At 42.2% G+C, this 24,459-nt stretch overlaps 1 protein-coding gene across 1 annotated transcript in view; it reads right to left on the bottom strand.

Moving 5' to 3' along the window:
* Nucleotides 1-24,459, bottom strand: part of LOC127586240 (meiosis initiator protein-like) — a 51,958-nt gene that overhangs the window by 6,000 nt on the left and 21,499 nt on the right. Inside the window, exons 3-11 of the mRNA XM_052044043.1 lie at nt 22,788-22,893; nt 20,445-20,690; nt 18,707-18,818; nt 17,139-17,233; nt 10,949-11,092; nt 9,137-9,258; nt 5,607-5,810; nt 2,693-2,943; nt 1,398-1,487 (exon numbers count right to left, since the gene is read on the bottom strand). Of these exons, the coding sequence (XP_051900003.1) occupies nt 1,398-1,487; nt 2,693-2,943; nt 5,607-5,810; nt 9,137-9,258; nt 10,949-11,092; nt 17,139-17,233; nt 18,707-18,818; nt 20,445-20,690; nt 22,788-22,893 (1,370 nt within the window). The remainder of the gene's footprint in view (nt 1-1,397; nt 1,488-2,692; nt 2,944-5,606; nt 5,811-9,136; nt 9,259-10,948; nt 11,093-17,138; nt 17,234-18,706; nt 18,819-20,444; nt 20,691-22,787; nt 22,894-24,459) is intronic.

The raw sequence follows: 24,459 nt of genomic DNA, 5'->3' as shown, positions 1-24,459 counted from the left end.
AAGACCCAGCAACATTCTAGATAATCTCCTCTGCATTCTTTCAATCTTCCTATAGTTAGGTGACCAGAACTGCACACAATACTCCAAATTTGGCCTCACCAATGACTTATACAACCTCACCAAAACATTCCAACTCCTATACTCAATACTTTGATTTATAAATGCCAGGATGCCAAAAGCCTTTTTTACAACCCTGTCTACCTGTGACTCTACTTTCAGGGAATTATGTATCTGAACTCCCAGATCCCTTTGTTCCTCCGCGCTCCTGAGTGCCCTACCATTTACTGTGTATGTCCTCCCTTGATTTGTCCTTCCAAAATGCAACACCTCACACTTGTCTGCATTAAATTCCATCTGCCATTTTCTGGACCATCTTTCCATTTGGTCCAGATCCCTCTGCAAGCTTTGAAAGCCTTCCTTGCTGCCCACTACACCTCCAATTTTAGTGTCATCTGCAAACTTACTAATCCAATTTACCACATTATCTTCTAGATCATTGATATATACAAAAAACAACAATGGCCCCAACACAGATCCCTGAGGCACACCACTAGTCACAGGCCTCCAATCTGAGAAGCAACCATCCACAACCACTCTCTGTCTTCTCCCACTCAGCCAATTTCAAATCCAGTTAAGAACCTTTCCATGGATACCCATTGACTGAACCTTCTGAACTAATCTCCCATGTGGGACCTTGTCAAAGGCGTTACTAAAGTCCATGTAGACAACATCCACAGCCTTATCTACTTTCTTAGTGACCTCCTCAAAAAACTTCACAAGATTCGTTAAACATGATCTACCACGCACAAATCCATGCTGACTATCCTTAATCAACCCTTAGCTGTCCAAATACTTATATGTCCTATCTGTCAGAATACCTTCCAATAATTTACCCACTACTGATGTCAGGCTCACTGGCCTGTAATTACCTGGTTTACTCTTCGAGCCTTTCTTAAACAATGGAACAACATGAGCTATCCTCCAGTCCTCTGGCACCGCACCCGTGGCACGTGACACCCGTGCTGTGTTTTTTATATAAAAAGGTAACACTAATGATGGACCCGTACATGAATATAAAGGTTTGCATTATTTCATTGTTGTATATAGTTTGTCTTTTATGATGAATAAAGTTTTATTTTGGAATAAATTAAAAAAAAATTTTTCTCTGTATACCTTGGGCACAAAGACTAATTACATCATCTAGGTGTTGTTTAGCAGAGATAAGACATCTTAGAACAGACCAGTCCTTCATCCAGGGACCTTCCTAGTCTTCTTGTATCAGATTCCCACAGAGTGACGCCCTGATAATAAGCTCAGAAATCCTTCAGATATGTTTGAAGGTCGGCTTGCTACGCATTATGTGTCTCGTTAGTATGCAACTTTGCCTCCTGCCTTACCAGTATGGCCGGCGTTCATTCTTTGACATGGTACGCCAGACGTGTGCTAAAGCTTTGGTAGCAACTGTAGAAGCAGTTCCGGGATGGTCACTGTGGAGGCACAAGGGATTGTGATCAATCACTTTGACTATAATGTGAACAAGAGAGAATTTGGCACATCAATACCTGCTTGCTTTGCAACCAAAAGGTGTTGCTTTATCCAAGTTTTCCCTGCGACCTGGAGCCTCATACTCAAGGCGCAATTTGTCATTTCTTGTAAGGACTCAAAACAGTGGATCTCCTCCCATTTCCACTGAAACCTGCTATAATCTTTACACTCCAGCTGAATTGCAGCTGGAACACCATTCATGCACATGACCAAAGGAGCAGAGCCCAAGGTGGGAGAAGGTGGGGGAGTAGCTAGGAACATAATGGGGTTTAAGAAGAACATTTGTGAAGTACATGACTGAGGAAGATGAAATGTCTGTCACTGTAACTGGATTAAAGGAAGGAAATACAAACTTTCTGAAAGATCATCTTGAGGTTCCACTTTACTTCCTGTTGACTACACTGCTCCCCCGAGATACTGGATTACACTCTCCCCTTCTCTATGATGTACTGTTTAACAATTTCCCCACTTTTTCTGCTGTACTTTCTGCTACGCAGCCCCCACTCATTCTGCTGAACCCTCTGATGTACTATATTACCCACTCCCTCTTTCTCTGATTTACTCCCTCATACTCTTCCCCAGTCTGGTGTGCTGCATTTCAGAATCCATCTCCTCTCTGATGTTTCTGTTGACCTTTCCCTCTGACACTGATATACTGTATCATATCACACCCCCTCCCCTCTCACTGATATACTGTATCATATCCTCCCCCCTCCCACTGATATACTGTATCATAACACCCCATCCCACTGATATACTGTATCACTCCCTCCCTCCTCTCACGGATCTGTATCAGTCTCTGCCCCTCTCACCGATATACTGTATCACACATCCCCCCTCTCATTGGATTACTGTATTGGACTTTCCCCCTTATAGAAAAACTGTATCACACTCCCTCCCCCATCTCATTGATGTAATGTATCACTCCCACCTCCCTCTCAACGGATATACCGTATCTCTCCCTCCTCCATCTCACAGACATACTGTATCACATCTTCCCCCCTTACTGAATTACCCTCCCTAACTCGCTGATAGGCTGTCACACCCTCCTGCCCCTCACTCTTGATGTACTACATCATAAACCCTCTCTCATCCGTGCACACTCTCTCTCTCTGATGTCTTGTATAATGTACTGCTGTGTCTCTACCTGATATACAGCCTCCTGTTAACACGGCAGAACATGATGAAGCCATTGACACATTTCTTCTTGAGCTGGAGAGTGCAGCACCGCTTCCTGCGTATCCTGGGGTGTTTGCCTTGGCTGATGTTCTTGTTACGCTTCAGCTTGCTGGAAGCGGTCAGCTGTGAAAGCTTTCCCCTGTAGTACGGTGTCCAGGTGATATCATTATCCTCAATGTCGTCACTGGAGGAGAGCCAGTGCTCACTCTCATCACTGTCCTGGAGTGACAGTTAGGAGTCAGATAACAATCCAATGCACAATTCTCACAGATTTAACAATTCTGTGGAGGATTCTTTAACCAACTAATATTTTGTGAATCTGAGCAGAAAGATAGTGAAAAGGTTTATGAATGGAGTTTAATTCGAATAAGTGTGTGTAGTTTTGGTCACTCTGTTATAGGAAAGACATGGTTAAATTGGAAAGAGTGCAGAGAAGGTTTACGAGGATGTTGCCAGGATTAGAGGGCCTGAGTTATAGGGAGATGTTGGCCAGGCTAGGGCTTTATGTCTTGGAATGTAGGAGAATGAGGGGCAACCTTATAGAAGTGTTTAAAATTATGAGAGGCAGAGATAAGGTGGATGGTAACAGTCTTTTCCCGAGGGTAGGGGTGTCCAAAACTAGGGGGTGTAGGTTTAGGGTGAGAGCGGAAAGATTTAAAATGGACCTGAGGGGCAATTTTTTCACGCAGAGGGTGGTGAGTACATGGAACGAGCTACCAGAGGAAATGGTTGAGGCAAGTATGATAGTATCATTTTAGATGCACTAGGATACATGCAAGGGCAGGGCTTGGAGGGATATGGGCCGAACGCAGGAAATTGGGACTAGCTGGGTGGGCACCGTGGTTGGTAGGGGTTCCATGGGCTGAAGGGCCTGTATCCGTGCTGTATTGCCCTATGACTCTAAGTGGGAGGTATTGCATTTTGGGAAGACAATCAGGCTAGGACTTTCACAGTGAACAGTAGGGCCCTGTGAGGTGTCGTGGAACAGAGGGACCTGAGAATACAAGTACATGGCTCCCTGAAAGTGCATCGCAGGTAGACAGGGTGGTGAAGAAGGCTTTTGTCACTCTGACCTTCATCAATCAGTATAGAAGTTGGAATGTTATGTTGCAGTTGAACAAGACGTTGGTGAGGCCACCTTTGGAATATTGTGTTCAGTTTTGGTCACCCTGCTATGGGAAAGATGCCATTAAGCTGGAAAGAATGCAGAGTAGATTTATGAGGATGTTGCCGGGACTCGAGGGACTGAGTTATGGAGAGAGGTTGAGCAGGTTGGGACTTTGTTCATTGGAGCACAGGAGAATAAGAGGTGATCTTATAGAGGTGTATAAAATCATGAGGGGCATAGATAGGACGAATGCAGTCTTTTCCCCAGGGTTGGGGAATCAAGAACTAGAGGGCACAGGTTTAAGGTGAGAGGGGAGAGATTTAATAGGAACCTGAGGGGTAAATTTTTCACCTGGAGAGTGGTCAGTATATGGAATGAGCTGCCAGAGGAGGTAGTTGAGGCAGGTACATTAACAACATTTAAAAGGTACTTGGACAGGTACTTGGATAGGAAAGGTTTAAAGGGATATGGGCCAAACGCGGACATATGAGACTGGCTTAGATGGGCATATTGGTCGGCATTGATCAGTTGGGCTGATGGGCTTGTTTCTGTGCTACATGACTCTGACTCTAATCAATGGGAATGAATCAATAACTAGAAGGTAAAGATAATCATTGCCAAAGCAATGAAAATAGAGGTAAGGAATATTTTTTTCATATAAAAGCAGGATAGAGAATATTGCACCCATAACAGTGGTGGGAGAAATTCTGTCATAAAATAAAAAGTTGAAAATATAAATGGTCTGTGAAAAAAATGAACTTAGGACCTGGTTTTCTTGCTCTTTCAGAGAACTCACAGATGGAATGGGCTGAAGAGCTTCTGTGCTGTAAAAACTGTGACTTCAGCAATACAATTAAAAAGGAAAAGTCAAAGTTAGATTATTTCCATGCAAAGGATTACTGGATTATAAAACTATCACAGCAAATGACTGCTGAAGCTGTCAATCGTGATATTTAAGAGGATACAGAGAAAGAACAATCAAGTGGAAATGGAGGAGGTGGAAATGCTGTAGAGCTATCAGATACAGTAGCTCTGTGCTCAAACTCCAAGGATTCAGTTAGCAGTTCATGATGCAGCATTACACTTGAAAGCCTTCAGATGCCAATTCTATCCCGAAAAGACCTAGCTATTAGGTAGAGAAATGGAAAAAATTGTAATTACACAGCAACTTATACATCCCAAAGCTCTCCACAGACCAGCTTTGAAGTGTAGTAATCAAACTTCAACAGAAAGTAGTCAGATATTGTGCAAGTAATATCTTACAGATGGAGAATTACTGTCTCTGATTGTGTGGATTTTTTTGGACTAATGTCTTGTTTTGCACAGCCTACTTTTTCTCTTCACTGCCTTGTATAATTTATATTCTGTGTGTTGCCTTAACCTATGTGCCTGTGTTGCTGCTGCAAGCAAGTTTTTCATTGTACCTCACTGTACTTGTGCACAACTTGACTTCTCCTTCAAAGTAATAGTGGCGGATGGAAGAAAAAGGTCCAATCCATCTGAGAGTTGGTTTAATTAGCATTTCAAATGAAAGATGACACCTTCCACTGTGCATGTCAGACTACGTTTTAAGGCTAAATCACTAGAGTGGAACTTGAATCAGGAGCAATGAGTTATGCTCTTACAATCTGATGTAGCTCAGGGTAATTGATGGCATAGACTTTTAAGGAGTTCAACTCTGCAGACATTTTGAGAGCCTGAAACTATCTTGACAGGCACTAAAAACGTATAAACACAGACAAAAAGGAGGGCTGATTATGATAGAGTAAGTAACCTCCTGCAGAAGATGTCTGTCCCATTTCTCTGAGCTTGGGCAGATCTGGCACGAGTTCTCCCCTGAAGATGTACTATCGGCCTGGCTGGAGTCAGATCTACTTGTTTCACTGTACGGGAGGTAGCAGTGGTCGAAGATGAAGGTCGACTGGAATGAGTCGGAGGTGATCAGTGGAGTTTCTGGCACGGTTTGATCTGGATCATCCTGAGAAAAACAAAGTGAGGAGATATTTAACACCACCCAGAATGACTCGCTCAGCAAGCCTGAATGCACCAATCTGTAGCTCACTCTTCTGTCTTTCCCTCTCCAAACTTCTCTAAAGGCCCTGCTTCAAGCCAGTGCAACTCCCCAGGTAGAGACTGTTGGCAGGCCACTCAACCTTGGGTAGCACTGCAGCCAACTGTAACCCAATATCCACTGTCCCCAGGAATGAATGGAGTGGAAATCTTAGCTGACTGTTCTTCCTGCTAATCCAGGGGCACAGAGATCATTTCAATGCCCTTGATGCTACAATGGTTCAGGTGACTGCAGACATCAGCAACACTTTTTTATTTATAGAGAACTTTCAAAAGAATCTCAAGATTCTTCACAGGAGCATTTATCAATGTCATATAGACAACATTAGGACAAATGACCAAATTCTTGACACAAAACTCCATCCCTCAGGAAGCCATGCAATGTGTGTTGTGCCCCAATGGACACCCTTCCAAGATTTTCCTTTGGGATGGGGATTATAATGTTCCTGAGAACGTGCTGGCTGCCATCAGAAAGGCTGCTGAATATAATGCTACTGGAGTGGATTTGGGTATTGAGTTCACTTCCAAACATTTCCTCATTCTGATGCATAATTGTACTATGGACCACACAACTGATGGTATCCACCCTCTTTCATCATACAGCTTTCGATGAGGTCTAGAGCTTAACTCAGCACAAAGCACAGACAAAAGTACCAACTGAGAAAATGCAAACATTGAAGAAATCTATTTTGGAAAGTCTCAAAGGCAATGTGACAATTTATCTTGATGTTAAGAGTCATGCAGTTTAAGTCACTGCTGCCTTGAAAGAGATGTACCAAGAATATCCAGAACTGTACAACTGCAGAGTTGAGTGTTTCTTTGTTTTGTTATCATTTTCAAGATTAGGCAAGCTGGCTGGAATGTGGTGACTGCTCTCACCTACAGATCCTGGAGACAGAGTTATTGTGGCACTGGTAAATCAACATTTGATGGCTTCAGTTGTATTACTACATGTTGCTAGATGTCAGTTTGGACTGGTCCCTTCATTTCTTTGTAGAATTTATTTTGGTACTCCTGCATTTTTAATGTACTACATCTGGTTTTGTGCTAAAAGAAGGGTTCAGGAGATTGCTTAGACTGTAAATTGTGCAGATGAGAAACAAAACTGTGAACATATCTTCCATTGTATTTACATCTCTGACAGCCAGACCAAGCACTATTCACCTCCCTAATTTATATCCTGAGATTTATGTTTTGACCTACAAGTAGTGCCTAAATGTACTGTATTTTATATTAAAATCAGGTCGACTAATATTTTCATTTTTTAATTTTGATTTTTGAAAGGGTAATGTGTTTTAAGTTTAGTAAAATTATATATATGTTATGTTATATATTTTTACACAGAGTGGTGGGTGACTGGAATGCACTGCCAGAGATGGTGGAGGCAGATACGATAGAGACGTTTAAGAGGCTCTTAGATAGGCACATAAATGTGCAGAGAATGGAGGGAATATGGACATTGTGCAGGCAGAAGGGATTAGGTGTCATTAGCTTGTTCCTGTGCTGCAGCATTCTGTGTTCTATTAATAATGTAAATAACTGTGCGGTCAAATAAACACAATATGGCATTAATACGTGCAAAACACTAAACATGTATTTCTTCCAATTCTTTTTGACTCTCTGATTTTAAAGGAATTGTAGAGGCATTTGACAGAAATACTTTGCGGGGCTATGGGGAAAGAGGAGAGCGGGACTGACTACAGCTCTACAAAGAGCCAGTGAGGACTAGATGGCCCCAATGATCTCCTCCTGTGCTGTAAACATTCAATGATGTCAATGAAAGTAGGAGGTTTTAAGGACTGTTTTAAAAGAAGAGGTGGAGATCTTTAAGCAGTGAATACTGAAAAAAGCCTTTGGCAGCAAAAGGCATGGTGTCAATGAAGGAGTGATTAAATTCAGAGATAATCAGGAACGCTGAATTGGAAGAGTGTAGAAACCTTGGAAGGATGTAGGGCAGGAGGAGATTACAGCGACAAAGAGGGGATCAGCTCTGAGGCCTTTGGGCCTAAATGCCTCAGTACTACAAAAAGGTATAAATACATAGCTCAGTGCTTTAGGCATCAAACAGCTGAATCAGATCGGTCAGAACAGTAGCAGATTTAGCTGCTTGTCTATCTGAGCAACTTAATTTCAACTGGAGTGAGAGTCAGGACAGTACAATTAATCTCAATCCCACTGTGCTGGCAAAGGTCACAGTGATGAGGGTAGCAGCCATCTGATTACTTACCCTATAGCCTCTGCTAGAAAGTGTAAGGTCATAAACTTGGGTTATAGTTCCTTAAAGGATAGGTGTTTACAGTATAACCATAATGGGGTTTGAAAATCTTAAAACGAATGTTAGCTAAATTGGGAGTGTAATTAGGAAACACTTCTTATACAAAGGCAACAGAATTTACAGCACAGTAACAGGCCAGTCAGCCCATCTGTTCTGTGCTTTACATAAGCCTTTCCACAGCACACTTCATCACAACCTTTCAGTGGATCCTTCTGAAACTGACTTCTCCTTCCCTCCCAAGGGCTGGTAATTGTAATTTTTAAGACTGAGGTTGAGCAGGAATATCTTTTTATTGAGTAGGAATAAGGAGAAAAGGCAATTAAATGGAGCAAAGCTCAGCCTTGATTTAAGAATGATGGATCAGGTGATTTCTGTTCCTAAATGAGGCAACCTTAAATGTTCTCCGTAGTCTAACAGACTGTCGGGACTCACTGTTAAGTCTCATTGCTGGACAATGGCCAAAATACCAGAAGACAAATCATGAAAGAAAGAGAAAAAGGAAGACCAGCATTTATGGAGTGTTTTCACTATTTAGGATGACCCAAAGCACTTTACAGTCAATGGTGTACAGTGATTGTTGCAGCCAATTTGTGCAGAGTAAGACTTCACACACAGCAATGTAACATGGCTCAGATCATCTGGTTTAGTAATGTAGGTTAAGGGATAAATATTCAGTCAAAATTTCCCTGTTCCTCTGCATCTTTATCATCCATCTGAGGGGCAAACAAGGTCTCAGTGTAAAGTCACATCTGAATAAACAGCACCTCTGATAGTGCACTGGGGTGTTCACTGTGCTTATTTCCATGGAATGGGGCTTGAACTCACAACCTCATGCCTCAGAAACAAGAGCACTACCCAGTTTCAAATGCCTTTGTGGGGGGCAGAAAGGATTGGAGAGGAACAAAAAGGAGAGATTTGATAAAAAATACTCTTATGTGCCAGCCTCACGGATTGCATACCTTTAAAGAAGCATTCCAGTAACTGCTGGGTAATTGCTGGGGTTGACACGTGTTCGGCAGCTTCAAGTCTCCAGGCCTGGTCACTGGGAATTCAGGGCTAAGGCACACAGTTCCAAACAAGGCTGCAAGGAGAAAAGTTACAAGTTTGTGGCGTGACATCTCAGGTTTACTTTTCAGTTTGAAACATATAATTGAATGACTGGTGGGTAAAAAGAAATCTGCAGTTGTCATCAATCGCAAAATCCCTTTGCACTAACACTCAGCCCAGAATTTTGCTCAAGAGTCATGGCCTTGAATCTGCAACTTACTGACTCAGAGGTGAGAGTGCTATAATGAAGCCGTGACAGATACCTACTGGTACATCTAGATGTGAGTGAGGGAGGGTTATTGAAGCTGTCATTTTTGAGTGCCTGCAACACGGTTTCATGCCTGTAGGGTCACAGAGCAACGTGATAAATTTAAAGAAAACATTATAGTCGGTGCCATTAGTCAGCTGCCATGTGCAATACAGGCCATTTACAGTACGAATCACCTTCTGCCTTCTTCCCAATGCTGAAGATAAAGTACACTAACTAACATTGCCTTGGAAGCAGCAACGTCCGAAGGATGCAGCAGTGTAGGGCTGTTCACCACCATCTTCCCTGGGATGGGAAATAAATGTCAATCATGCCCCTCTCCTGATAAAATAGTTTCAAATGTAATATATCAGTGTGTGTTTCGCAGCTGTTAACATTCTATCAGAAGAGTCACCATGATGTCTCTCCCCTATATTCCTCTTACTACAAGGGGATAGGGGTCAAAATGGGAAAATTCTGACTGTGAGCGTCAACAGGTGATCTGATGATCAATGCAGAAAAATATCCAGTCCTTGGGATACATGACTCTTGCATGAGACGCTGCTGGTGCAAGACCCTTGGTTAATTCTTTTCTTTATCTCCAAGGTGCCGATATTAACTCCCACCAGCAAATTACCAGCCAGCCAGGTCCCTTCAGCTAGCTCCGCACAGATTTTCCTTTGTACCTGTGATATTCTTAAACTAAGTGACAAAATACACCTCCTTACCCATTCACTGACCAAGGTTTGCAAAAGTGTTTGTTGATAGATAAACATATAGTGTTATGGGAAACAGACACCAGAACATGTGCTAACTTGCAATCTTTAATTAACCCACTGCTAGTTTAGGGTTTCAGTTTCACTTCTTGTGGAAATTACCAGCAGAAAAGTTAAATCCCAACCCACTGAGATTCTAGCTGTCTAATATAATAGATGGTCCTGACAGGGTTCACTTTCGACTAGCTTCAGGTTGATATCTCTGTATTTGCCATGAGGACGTCAGATCTAGCAGTGACAGAGGGAGTCTGATGCACAGGAGTTAGATCCTGAGAAGCCAAATGCAGGGATCAGAAGGCACAAAATGTCTGATTCTGGATGGCTGATCAGATGGTTGGATTTCAACACCCCATGACCTGTTGCTCAAAAGTTAGTTCACATTTTAAAACAAAGATAGTGTAATAAATTTTTAAGTACAATTTCCACTTTGTGGTTTCCAAGCTGACAGATCTAGCATCCGTAATGCAGCTAATGTCACTGAACAAAGGCTGGGTTGGGAAATGGGGGAGGTGGGTTTGGAAGACGAACAAGCCCAAGCACCAAAATGAAAATGGCAGATGCTGGAAATGTGAAATAAAAAAGTTCTGATGAAGGGTCCCCGACCTGAAACACTAATTGTTTCTTTTTCCACAGGGGCTGCCTGACCTGCTGAGTGTTTCCACCATTTTGTGTTTTCATCCCAAGCAAATAAGCCCTATTACCTTGAGTCAGGTTTTCCTTTCCGTCTTGTAGAAGTTGAACATGCCGCCCCGGAGATGAAAAGAGAGAAGGACTCAATCCAAGTGAAGCCTGAAGTCCTGATGTCATTAGAGAGTCACTGACTGGAGAACGAACCTCTGCTGCTCCTTCGGAAAGGTTTAGATAGATCAGAATGTACCAACAAATCCCCGATTTGGGGAAAATTATGCAAGGTAATATTTAGAAAATAACCATATTAAACTTTAAAACAGATAAATATAAAACTCTGACACAAGAGATTCTGCAGATGCTGGAATCTAGAGCAACACACACAAAAAGCTGGAGGAACTCAGCAGGTCAGGCAGCATCTGTGGAGAGAAATAAACAGTTGATGTTTTGGGTCGAGACCCTTCATCAGGACTAGAAAGGAAGAGGGGAGAAGCTGGAATACGATGGTCGGGAGAGGGGGAGAAGTACATGCAGGAAGGTGATAGGTGAGTTCAGGTGATAAGCGAGTCCAGGTGAGGGGGGAAGGTAGGAGGGTGGGGTCGGTCAAGGGGGGAGAAGTAAGAAGCTGAGAGGTGATCGGTAGAAGAGGCAAAGGGCTAAAGAAGAAGGAATCTGGTAGGAGAAGGCAGTGGACCATGAAATAAAGGGAAGGAGGTGGGGAATAGATGGGCAGGTCATGAGGATGGGGGAAAGGGCAGGTCATGAGGGTAGGGGGAGGGAAAAGAGAAGGGGGAAGGCCCCCTGACCCGTTCTGATGACATGTCACACCTGAAATATCAATAACCTGCTTTCTCTTTATAGATGTGTATTTTTGACATTTATCTCCCCATTAAACCCTTCCATAACTTTATGGCTCAGGTTGCAGGGCAAATTTCATCTCATGTAGCTCTTGCAGTAATTTTCAATGCTAATTAAATGTATCTGCTTTTCCCCTTATTTTTCCTCCATCTCAATCACTGCTCAGTTTGAGCTGGAAAGTCCCACCCCAGAGGTTCGAGAACGACACTTCCGAACCACTGTCGGATCCGGTCATTTTCAACTCCGCAGGTTCTTTCAGGAGTCCAAGAATGAGTTGAAAACAATTTGGTGCTTCACAAAGTTTTATTGGAAAAGTTTAAAACAAAGAAACAGTCACAGAGCACATGGTACCAGCTTTACTACTGGGAGATGAACTGAGACAAAGGAACTAAAGATGAGCTAGGGCTGGGGTGTGGGGAAGAGAGCAAGAGAGTGGTTAACAAAAATGGACACCTTTTATACCTGAGATAAGAGGTACTCCTTAGCTAACAAAAGTCCAATCAGGAAACCTATTAGATACCCGTGGCCAAACCAACCAATGAAAAAAACACATATTCACCTGATGGATGAACCAATAAGCTAGGAAGCGGCCATTCTTTGTGCAGCCACTTGAGGTGTATTAAACACTATACATGTTAAAAAACTTCTTAGAACAGTCAAATCCAAAACCACATTATCTACTTGAGCTGACTTTCCTACCGTCCAATTACACATTAAACCATGCCCTCTCAGCTAGACAAAAAAAAGAGAAGGGGAAGTTCAACTCATTGTCCTGAGCAATATTTACCCCTTAACCGAGAGATTATCTGACTACTGTCTCATTGCTCTTGGTGCAGTACACTGTGCAGAAATTAGCTGCTGCGTTTCCCACATTATAGAGTCATAGAGACGTACAGCATGAAAACGGGCCATTCAGCCCACCACATCCATGCTGACCAGTGGGCATCAGTCTGGACTAATCCCATCTCCCAGTATAGCATACTATACCTGGATGATTCAAATGCTCATCTGAAGACTTCTTAAATAATGTCAGTGTTGCCGCTGCAGTACTCTCTCAGGCAGTGCATTCCAGGTACTCACCACTCTCTGGGTGAAGAAGGTTCCCCTCATATCCTCTCTGAATCCTCCTTATCCTAAATCTATGTCCCCTTGTTTTGTCTACCTCTCATATGGGGACACATTTTTGGTAGTTTACCCTAACTACAACACTCATAATTTTATATAGCTTAATCATATTCCCTCCTAACTTCCTCCACTCCACAGAGAACAGACCCAGCTTCTCCAGTCTTTCCTCATAACTGAAACACTCCATCCCAGCGAACACCCTGGTAAATCTCCTCTGCACCTTTTCTAGCACTGTCACATCCTTCTTGCTGTGTGGTGCCCAGAACTACACACTGTACTCCAGTTTAAGCGTAACCAAAGTTTTATGAAGTAGGTGCATAACTTCCCTCCTTCTGTATTCAATGCCCTGACTAATGAAGGCCAATATCCCACATGCCTTCCTAACCACATTATCGACTTGCACTGCCACCTTCAAGGATCTCTGGACTTGTACTGCAACGTCCTTCTGTTCAACAATGCTCCCCAAGACCCTACCATTCATGTTATATGTCCTAGCCTCATTGGTACTCCCAAAATGCATTGCCTCACATTTATTTGGATGGAACTCCATCTGCCATATCACTCTGTAGCCTGACTACTCTCCACACTATCCATGACTCCACCAATCTTAGTATCATCTGTGAACTTACTCATCATGTGTCCTAGATCCACATTCAAATCATTCATGTATATTACAATTAGCAAAGGTCCCAGCACTAACCCCTGAGGAACACCACTAGTAACAGGCATCCAATCACTAAAAAAAACACTCTAACATCACCCTCTGTCTCCTATTATGAGCCAATTTTGGATCCAGATTGCCAAATTCCCATGGGCCCTAACCTTTTGGACCAATCTCACAGGTGGGACCTTGTCAAAAGGCCTTACTAAAGTCCACATAAACCATATCTATTGCTCTGCACTCATCGATACACTTGGTTACCTTTTCAAAAAAAATTCAAGCAGATTGATCAGACATTGCAACATCTGAAAGTTATACAATGGCTGCAAAGCCTTTTGAGATTGTAAAAGGTGCTGTATAAATGCAAGTCTTACTTTGCTGATATGCTCACACAAGCACATCGGAAGGTTCACTCAGCTCGCCTAAGGGTATATCTGAGCTCAGTGAGTGTCAGCACGAAATGCAGCTATGGAAAGATCAGAGCTGACCTCATTTTCTCAGCAGATGCAACTGGATACTGATTACGGAAGGGATTTTTAACCCCCATTAGCTCAAGGATGAAGAGAGCCGATTGTGATCTCCTCACTGACACCAACTTACAGAGCACATCATGGGTCCTTCATATTTGAATGAGCCAATGAGGAGGTGGGGGAGGGAAGAGGATTTTGTTCTGGTTGTTGATGCAACAAAGGAAGTAGCAATAATGGTTCAAGAGTAAGCTAACCTATTTTTGCTTAGAAAGAAAGAACTTGCCTTTACACATCAAGGCCACCGATCCACAGTTTTCAAGATAAAACAAACTGTATGCTTGACTTTGTTCTAACAGGATATTTCAAATGCATCATTCTCCTTCATTTTGTGGTGCACTCAGTATCATATTGTATATATATCCACTAAGGTCCACAAACAGCAGACTCTTACTTCTTTTTCAATGTTGATTGAGGTGGGAATCTTGACCAGGACATGAGGTAAACTTCCTTTTACTGATGAGGTAAACCTTCTACTGAAAGAGAGCAATGGGGTGACTCAGTGGGCAGCATGCTTGCCTCTGGAATTCCATTTGAACATCCCAAAGCAGTACTGAGGTTATTGCTGCTCCATCAGTGGTGCCACCTTTCAATGGGGCTATTAAATTCAGATGCTCCCTCAACACTTTTGGGTCAGGATCTTAAGGATCTAGATCCAATGACAATGAAGGAACTGTCCGCTGACATCTGCACTCTTAAGTGGATTTAAAGACCCCATGGGACTACATTGAAGATGAGGAGGAAAAGTTTTTCTAATTCCTGCCCTCAACCAACATCACTGAAACAAATCTGATCATTGTCATATTCTTGCTCGTGGGAGCTTGCTGCATGGAAATTAGCTGCAGCATTTGTTATGTTACAAGAGTGTATGCACTTCAAAAGCACTTCACTGGGTGTTAAGTGTTTGGGGGTATCTGGAGATCAAGAAAGAAGCTGCAGAAATGCAAGTAAATAGGTCCCTGGTTTAAAATTCCACCTCAAATATGGCATCCATGACGCTCTAAGCTTTGGGGAAAACTGTTTGCATCATGGAATACAGGGTTCAAAACATTAAAAAAATCTAAAAATTCCATGCAATGAAAATAGAACTTAATGTGCCATAAAACTGCAGACATATTTCAAACCTGCAGACTTTAAAGCTAATTTTAAAGTTCTATTTATATGTAGAAAGCCATTTCCTAAAGCATCTTCTCCCCTGCTTTTTAATTCTCCTTTATTAGTCAGTATCAATCATGTTACTCGTCTCTGCATTCATTGCAAGATGTGAACACCTCTTCTGTATTACTCTAGGTATGTTTTGAATGAGGCATTGTTATAACCCTAAACCAAATTCAGCAAATTCTACTTTTCTGGTACTCTATTTACTTCATCACATTGCCTCCACTTTGCCAAACATGAACTAATTCTAAATAGCGTCTTCATGTAGTGAATGTCCCAACATGCTCCAAAGAGATGGAGCAGATGCCAAACAGTGATATGTCACAGGAACATTCCTGAGTTACTTTGCCTATTGCATTCATTGTTTATGTATGTAGCACCTTACTCCATCAAACATACAACACTTTGCATCTGTTGGGATTAAATTTCCTCTGCCACCTGCCTTTGCTTCAGCAGTAAACACATCAGAATATTCATTACCACCATGAGTTAGGTAGGTTGCAGGAAAGCAACACCTGTGCTAGTAATATAAACACATGCACGTTAGACTATTGCTCAACCAAAAACTCAACAAGTGGCCTGCTTCCAGATGTCTTTGTTTTAAAGTTTATTCACTTTTCAAGGTGTGAGCTTTGCTGGTTAGGTCAGTATTTATTGCCTATACTTATTTGATTGAGGAGGTGGAGGTGAACCACCTTCTCGAACAGATTATTGTGTAGGGATTCCAAGGTTTGGACCCAATGATGATGAAACAACTGTCTGCTAACAGAATGCCTGACAGTGTTGTGTGAGGGAGCTGTAGGGACTATGGGAATGAGTGCTCACCTCACTGAAGCCTCTCAGTTGAACTGGTATTGCTGAATACAGCGTGACACTGAGAAACAATCTGGTGTTGCAACTATCCAAAATCAGGATGCTCCAAATTATATAAATAAAATATACAGAAAATTACTGGGAATACTCATCGATTTAAGAGCATCTGTGATGAGGGGAGCAGGAATTTCAGTGAAAGGTTAACTGTTTCTCTCACCACAGTTGTGGCCCGACCTGCTGAATATTTTGAATTTTTTCTGTGTTTATCTCCAGTATCCCAAATATTCTCTCTTCTCCCCTCTCCTGTCGGACAGAAGATACAACAGCATGAAATTACGTACCACCAGACTCAAGGACAGCTTCTACCCTGCTGTTATCAGACTCTTGAATGGATCTCTCATACACTAAAGATTAATTCTTGACTCCCAACCTACCTCATCATTGCCCTTGCATCTTATTTGCCTGCGCTGCACTTTCTCTGTAACTGTAACACTATATTGTGCATTCTGTTTTGTTTTTACTATAGCTATTTTTGCCCAATTGCATTCACCTTTTGTGTATGTAACGCATTACTCCATCAAACAGAATAGTTGCAATAGAGGCAACTTTTCTTCTACACTGAAGGTGGTATGTATGTGGAATGAGCTGCCAGAGGAAGTGGTCGAGACAGGTACAATAACAACTTTTAAAAGAGAGTTGAACAGATACATGGATGGGAAAGGTTGAGAAGGTTATGGGCCAAACGCTGGCAAGTAGGATTAGTTTGGTTGGGCATTTTGGTTGGCATGGACCAGTTGGGCTGAAGGGCCTGTTTCTGTGCTGTATGACTCTATGACACTTATCTTGATGTACTTATGTATGGCATGATCTGCCTGGATAGCACGCAGACAAAAGCTTTTTGTTGTTTCTCAGTACATGTGATAATAATAAACCAATACTCCCCTCCCCAAATGAGTACTTGTTCATTTATAATACATATAATACTTACAGATGACCTAACCAGAACACAACCATTGATAAAATTATTCAATTATCAAAACAAGCCGACAAACAGTGGCATTTTTTAATCTGGTCATGTAAACTTTTTGGAGAACAAAGCAGCACAGAAAGAAAATGCCACACCTCGAGGGGACTCCTGTGGAAGCCAGGGACTCCGGTCAACCTCATCGTCTTCATCATGGGACGAGAGGTAGTGAACCAGCTTCTGATCCTTCAGACTGTGCAAGAAAAAATGTGAGAGAGCAGAATTACTAAGATCTTTTAATTTTATAATATAGCCCTCATTTTATCTGCCCACGGAAACACTATTCACAAGATCACAAGACAAAGGAGCAGAAATAGGCCATTCGGCCCATCGAGTCTGCTCCGCCACTTCACCATGAGCTAAACTATGCTCCCATCTAGCTCCAATTCCTGGCCTTTTCCCCATATCCCTTGATACCTTGACTAATTAGACACCTATCAATCTCCTCCTTAAACACCCTCAATGATTGGGCCTCCACAGCTGTATGTGGCAATGAATTCCATAAATCCACGACCCTCTGGCTAAAGAAATTTCTCGTCATTTCTGTACTAAATGGGTACCCTCTAATTCTAAGACTGTGCCCTCTTGTCCTGGACTCATCCACCAAGGGAAACAACTTAGCCACATCTACTCTGTCCAGTCCTTTCAACATTCGAAATGTTTCTATGAGGTCCCCTCTCATTCTTCTGTACTCCAATGAATACAGTCCAAGAGCTGACAATTGCTCCTCGTATGTAAGCCCTTTCATTCTGGGAATCATCCTCGTAAATCTTCTCTGAACCCTCTCCAACATCAGTACATCCTTCCTGAGATAAGGGGCCCAAGACCGCACACAGTATTCCAAATGAGGTCCCACCAGTGCCTCATAGAGCCTCATCAACACATTAACAAACCTTGGGCAAGGGTCTTTTTCACAAGCCTTACCCACTGTTAATAGACTTTTTGGTCATATTGAAAATTTGTAAATGATATGGCTGGTTAGTACAGATCAGACAGATGTAGCTTGAAACCCCAGTCTGGGCTGAGTTAGATAATCTTATCCATGGCAGGCACAGGTGCTCCACAATTAGGTTTAGCACCCTTTGGTTAGACAACTGTTATGTGCAACTGTCAGCATTGGGATGAGGTATGACATTTCAATGCTCTGAAGGGAGAAGGGCCCCTGGACAAATACTGAGAACTTCTATATCTTCAACGTAATAAAATGTCCTAAGTACTTCACAGAAATATTATCAAACAAAATTTGATGTTTTGACACATAGTGAGCTGCTAAAACAGGTAACAAAAGCTTGATGAAAGAGGGGAGTCTTCAGGAGTTTGAGATTTAGAAAGGTTTAGCAAAGCAAGTGCAGATCTTAGCACCCAGATGGTTGAAAGCATAGCCATCAATGATAAGAGCAATTAAAATCAATGATGTTTAACAGTCCAGAGTAGAAGCAGTGCAGCAATCAGAGGGCTGAAGGGGTGGAGTAGATACAGAGAAAGGCAAGATGAGACCATGGAGGGATTCGAAAATGAGGATGAGAATCTTAAACTTGAGGGACCAAATTAGGCTAGCAAGCAGATGATCATTTTGGGGTACAGGGAGCTACTGTCTAATGAGTAGAATTAAGTGACTCAGCACCTTTAGTTGAAAAGAAAGATCGAGTTAATGTTTGCTTGTTACCTTGGGCATGGAGGGCTGACTGGTGGGTTGTATAAGTTGGAATCGTGACTGAAATTCATCTTTCTCTCATTTTCAGGAGAGTATTTTGTGCCATTATGCATCTCGTGCTTCCCTGTATCAGTGACAGAAAATCTCAAATCACAATCCTTACGTAAAACAAATGTAAGTGCCTAACACAAGAAAATATCGCACTCATTCATCCTCGGTAAATTTGAACAAGCACTGAGGAGAGAAATAGTCAATCAATGTGGCATTTGCTCAGCATGGATAGAACTTCTAATACTTTTACAAATAATTTTAAAAGGATTTTTAATATCCACTTGAACAAATGAATCACACAGTTAATTGGTTAAGCACCACCAACATTTTGAATATCCTCCCTACGCTTTGCCTCTCTTTCCTCCTTAAAACCTCTGAATTTAACGAGTTTTTGGTCATTGTTTTTAATATCTCCTAATGTGGCTCGGAATTAAATTTTGTTTCATTGTACTCCTGTACAGCCATGTGGGGAGTTTTGCTATGGTAAAGGTGTGCCATAAATTGTTGTCGTACCTGAAAAGATATTTCAGACAATGCAACACAGCTTTGCACGCAGCATCTGAAATTCATTAATGAGTCCAAGCCCTGGAACAGGATCTCAATCTACAGCTTCATTACTCAGAGTAGCATGTACTAGTGTATGAGAGTAGCTGTCATCATAATATTTTAATTAAGAGAGTATGTAAAGGAACAGGAGATGTCACAAAGGCATAGCTAATAGAGCCAGTGCCTCAATAGCTCCCGACTTCAATCCTGACTTCTGGTGCTGTGTAGAGTTTGCATGGTTTCCTTGTGACCATGTGGGTTTCCCCTTGGTGCTCCGGTTTCCTCCCATACCCCAAAGACATGCGGGTTGGTAGGTTAATTGGCCACTATAAATTGTTCCTGGTGTATAAGTAAATGGCAGAACCTGGAGGGAGCTCATGGGAATGTGGGAGGAATGAAATGTGATTAGCATTGGACTGGGCCACAGAATGCATGTTCAGTGGTCGGTGTGGACTTCGTGGGCCAAAAGTCTGTTAACATGCTAAGTGGCTCTATGACTGTGGGCTCAAGGATTTGGAGCAGAATTTCCTGTATCAAAGGAAGTCAAAAAGGATCCAAAGGACTGCAGAACAGGAACCAAACCTCACATAGAGTGAAATACCCTCTCATAATCACAGTGGTTTTCAGAAATTGGAGTCAGAGATGTACAGCCCAGAAACGGGCCCGTCCGCCCATCACGTTTATGCTGACCTTTTTGCATTAGTCATACTTGCCCACGTTAGGACCATATCCTGGAAAGGTTATCCTGTTTCTTTTGGAAGATATTGCTGCAGTTTTAGTCATGAGTTCTCCTGGCTAACTCTTTAAAATGGACATTGTTTGACTTAATCATTACTGGTTTACCTTACAGGATATGAGACAGTTTACGGTGTCTCCTGGCCCATTTCCAACTCATACACAGTGGTATAAAGCAGATCATTCTCTGTCATTAGTTTTCTTCTATCTGAATCACCTTTGGTGAAACTTCACTGTATGCAAAATAGCTTTCAAGACTGCCCACATAGCAAAAGCTGTTGCATTTCAAAGAAATCTCCTGACATGAAGTACTTCGGCTCATTGTTGAAACATCTATTATTTCATGAGTTTAATATGTCACTACATACATTGACCGGAACTTCTCCCACTGAGGCTGAAAAATCTTTCAAATAGTTACCCAAGTTGCTGAGGCTGGATTCTTCAAGATCTCTTGAATCAGCCACCTCCACCAAAGTAAGATACAAAGTACGGCCATGGGGCTTGTCTGTGTTGTCCTGTGAACATAAGCTGGAAGATGAGGTATCTAGAGATGTTCCTTGCCACGTTAGGTCGACCTCATGCTGGATCTCTGATCGTGGGTAGTCATCATAACAGGCTGGCTCACTGTAAAGGCAGCGGCGTGATTTCAGCATCTGTTTCCATTCTGTGATGAGAGGAAGACGTGAGCTAACATACCGTTATCAAGTGAATTGAAATCTGTTGTGTTTCTCTCAAGTGTTCAGTCAAAGATGCTTTTGTGCACAAGAATAAGGCTCTGCTTTCTGAATTATCCATGAGAAGAGTGGAGTAAGTTTCACCTTTCATTCACAAAATTTGGTAAAATGAAAGGTATGTTCATTCCTTTACACTGCATAGGGAGCTTTACTTTGTGCGTGCCCTATGAGTGCTTTATGGGGCAGTTCAGAGAAAGCTTTACTGTTTCTCATACCTGACCCAGGAGTGTTTTATCAATGTTGAAGGAACTTGTCTTTTTCTCATCTGTCTTAGAGCATTTGGTGATGGAGGAACATGAAGATTTACTCTTTCTAACCTTTGCTGGCTTGCCCTGAGAGCGTTTGGTGGGACTACGCAGAGAAGCTTTCTTCTGTACCTAACTTGTGCTCTCTCTGCTCTGGGAGTGTGTGATAGGACAGCGTAGACGGAGATTTATTCATTATCTGATCTTTGCAGTACCTGCCCTGGGAGTATTTGATCAGGGAGTACAGAAGTACCACTAATCTACATCTATTTTGAGTATTTGATGCTGATGCTGGATGAAAAAAAAATAGAAAACCTTCCATGATATAATGCTAACATCCCTCATCTAGACAAGCAGAGCTTATAATAAATGAATTCTTCTCCAGGATTCCACACCTGTTTTTTCCACCCACTTCTTTTTCCTAGGTTTGGGACAGATATTCCTCAGCCTCATTTTCTTGAAGCTCGGAGATGAGGAAGGAGGGCTTATCTCCTCTGTATTACTCTGACCAGCCTCCTCTGGACTTGTCGACTCCTCTCCATTTAAGCAGCATTCTAGCAAAGAAAAACTAGCACGGTTATTGATTGAAGGAATGTTACATGAATAACTTGCTTTTATATTGCACCTTTAACATGCAAAAATATCACAAGGAGATCCACTGCAAACAAAATTTGACTGATATTGCAAATCAGAGTTGGGTGAGGGAGAGGACAAAGGAATAAAGTGACCTGGAAGGTCATGATGCTGAGGAAGATTCAGGTTCAAGTTCACGCTTATTGTCATGGGCATACATACCCAGGGTATAAATGCCATGAAAATTAGCTTTTTGCAGCAGCAGCACGGTACATTACAAACATGAGAAACACAAGTTAAAATAAACTTAAATTAACGTAAATTATACATAACTTGCATGATAAAATAAACATAACAACACTAGTGCAAGTTGAGCGAGAGGAAAACAAATATAGACCGAGGTAGTATTAGGGTTTTTCAGGTTGGTTCGAGAACCTGATGGCAGTGGAGAAGAAGCTGTGGTTGAACCTTGAGGTGTGGGGCTTCAGGCTCCTGTACCTCCTGCCTGATGGCAGCATCGAGAAGAGGGCATGGCCCAGATGGTGGGGGTGTCCCTGACAATGGATGTCACCTTCCTGAGACATCGCCTCGTTGGAGAGGGAGAGATGAAAGCATGGAGGGGTTATCAATATTTTTTTAAAAATATGAATATATTGAGCGAGTAGAAAAGGCCATCTGACCCATCAAAGCTCACCAATCTAAAAGGTTAATGTTCATGGATATAATGAAAGTTAAACCAGCAAAATAGTCTTGTCAGAGAGTAGGGGTGCAGAGATCAGTGTATTTTGGACTTTGATCTTAATTTAAATCCAAACAGATCATTTGGATGTTTTTTTTAATTTCTTCATCAGAAAGGACCGATCTCAGAAGCCAAATCTGGATTTTTCATACATTGGAATAAGATATATTTCCATATAGTTCAAGCAGCAGTTCGAGGGTGACTAAGGATGAACAATAAATTGTCCCTTAACTAAAAACAAATCAAGACTATGCCAAATTGCATATGCAAGTACCAAAATTCCCAAGGACACCTTGGGATTCTCAGCTTCAGAATTCTACATCCCTATTTATTGATGTGTGGTCAAGACTGAGCCCGGAACAAGATACGAACATTAGCCCACCACACCAGGAGCACAGGTGATTCAGTTAACTCCCAGTTCAGATATAGAAACTAAAGGTGGTACTGCAGTTGAAATTAAATGTACTCACCATCTTCATCTATCTCCACAGAATGATTCTTCAGGAGGGATTTAGCATTGTTTATGTGCCTGTTGAGAAATGCGATGTAACGCAAAACCTGGTTCAGAACCTCCTTCTGTAAAAGAGAACAAGGATGTTGCATGGATTGGGGAGCATGCCTTATGAAAACAGGTTGAGTGAACTCGGCTTTTTCTCCTTGGAGTGATGGAGGATGAGAGGTGACCTGATAGAGGTGTATAAGATGATAAGAGGCATTGATCGTGTGGATAGTCAGAGGCTTTTTCCCAGGGCTGAAATGGTTGCCACAAGAGGACACAGGTTTAAGGTGTTGGGGAGTAGGTACAGAGGAGACGTCAGGGGTAAGTTTTTTAATCAGAGGGTGGTGAGTGCGTGGAATGGGCTGCCGGCAATGGTGGTGGAGGCGGATACAATAGGGTCTTTTAAGGGACTTTTGGACAGGTACATGGAGCTGAGAAAAATAGAGGGCTGTGGGTAAGCCTAGTAATTTCTAAGGTAGGGACATGTTCGGCACAACTTTGTGGGCCGAAGGGCCTGAATTGCGCTGTAGGTTTTCTATGTTTCTATGTTCCATGTTTCTAACTTACATTGATACACTACTTCAGGATCTATTAGGACTTTGCAAGGCAATTCGCAGCCAATTAAGTATTTCTGGAGTGCAATTCCAATTGCACAGCAGCCAAACACACCAGCTAAACAACTAAAGGACCCACAAACAGCAATTGGGTATGGCCAATGAATCGACATTTCGTTGAACACTGGATAGGCTGGGTTTGTTTTCCCTGGAATGTAGGCAACTGAATAGTGACCTGATACAGGTATATAAAATTATGAGGGGACAGATACGATGGATATTAAAAAACTTTTTCCCATGGTGGGGGTGTCTGAGGGTTTAAGTTGAAAGGGTAGGAGGTTTAGAGGGGATCTGAGTGGATATTGCTTTTACACAGAGGGTGGCTGGAGTCTGGAATGCTCAGTCTGAGGGGGCGGTGGAGGCAGATACTCCCACAACACTTAAGAAGCATCTTGACAAGGCATAGAAGGCTACGGACCTAATGCGGGTAAATAGGATTAGTGCAGATAGGTACAATGGGCAGCATGGGCAGGGTGGGTCGATAGGCCTGTTTCTGTGCTGTACAACTCTATGACTCTGGATGGGAGAACTCAAATGCCCTAACATCATGAGATTGTCAACAAGAGATAGAGTTTAGCTTAATGTCTTATTTGAAAGGTAGTATCTCCAACTCTTTCAGCACTCAGTGTCATGGGTTGAATACTGATTTTCCAGCATGGAATGAAGTCAAGGTCTTTGAACAAGAGAGGAGAGTGCTTCCAGTAAGCCATGGTTGGAAGTGAGGTACTGATTTCATGTATTTAACAGCTAAAACACTCTCTTTAGATAAATAAATTACCAAGATTGCAGTAAGACTGAAATAAGAACTGAAAATGCTGATTGTACACAACATTTGATTGGGGGTGGGGGGAGGAGAGACATACATTTTGGGTGGAGATCGGGTCAACACAAACTGGAACCAACAAAAGGATGTCCTAACTGAAGATAGACTCACTACTGCCAAGTTTTACGTTTGCTCTGATCAGTTATGGGCAAATGTGTAGAAACAGCAAAGTCATAAAAAAGTGTGGTGATATTTATTCCGCTTCC

Source organism: Pristis pectinata, chromosome 35 (assembly GCF_009764475.1).
Source record: "Pristis pectinata isolate sPriPec2 chromosome 35, sPriPec2.1.pri, whole genome shotgun sequence".
Taxonomy (NCBI): Eukaryota; Metazoa; Chordata; class Chondrichthyes; order Rhinopristiformes; family Pristidae; genus Pristis; species Pristis pectinata.
The sequence above is the reverse complement of the archived record's forward strand: the minus strand, read 5'-3'. Positions and strand labels throughout refer to the sequence as shown.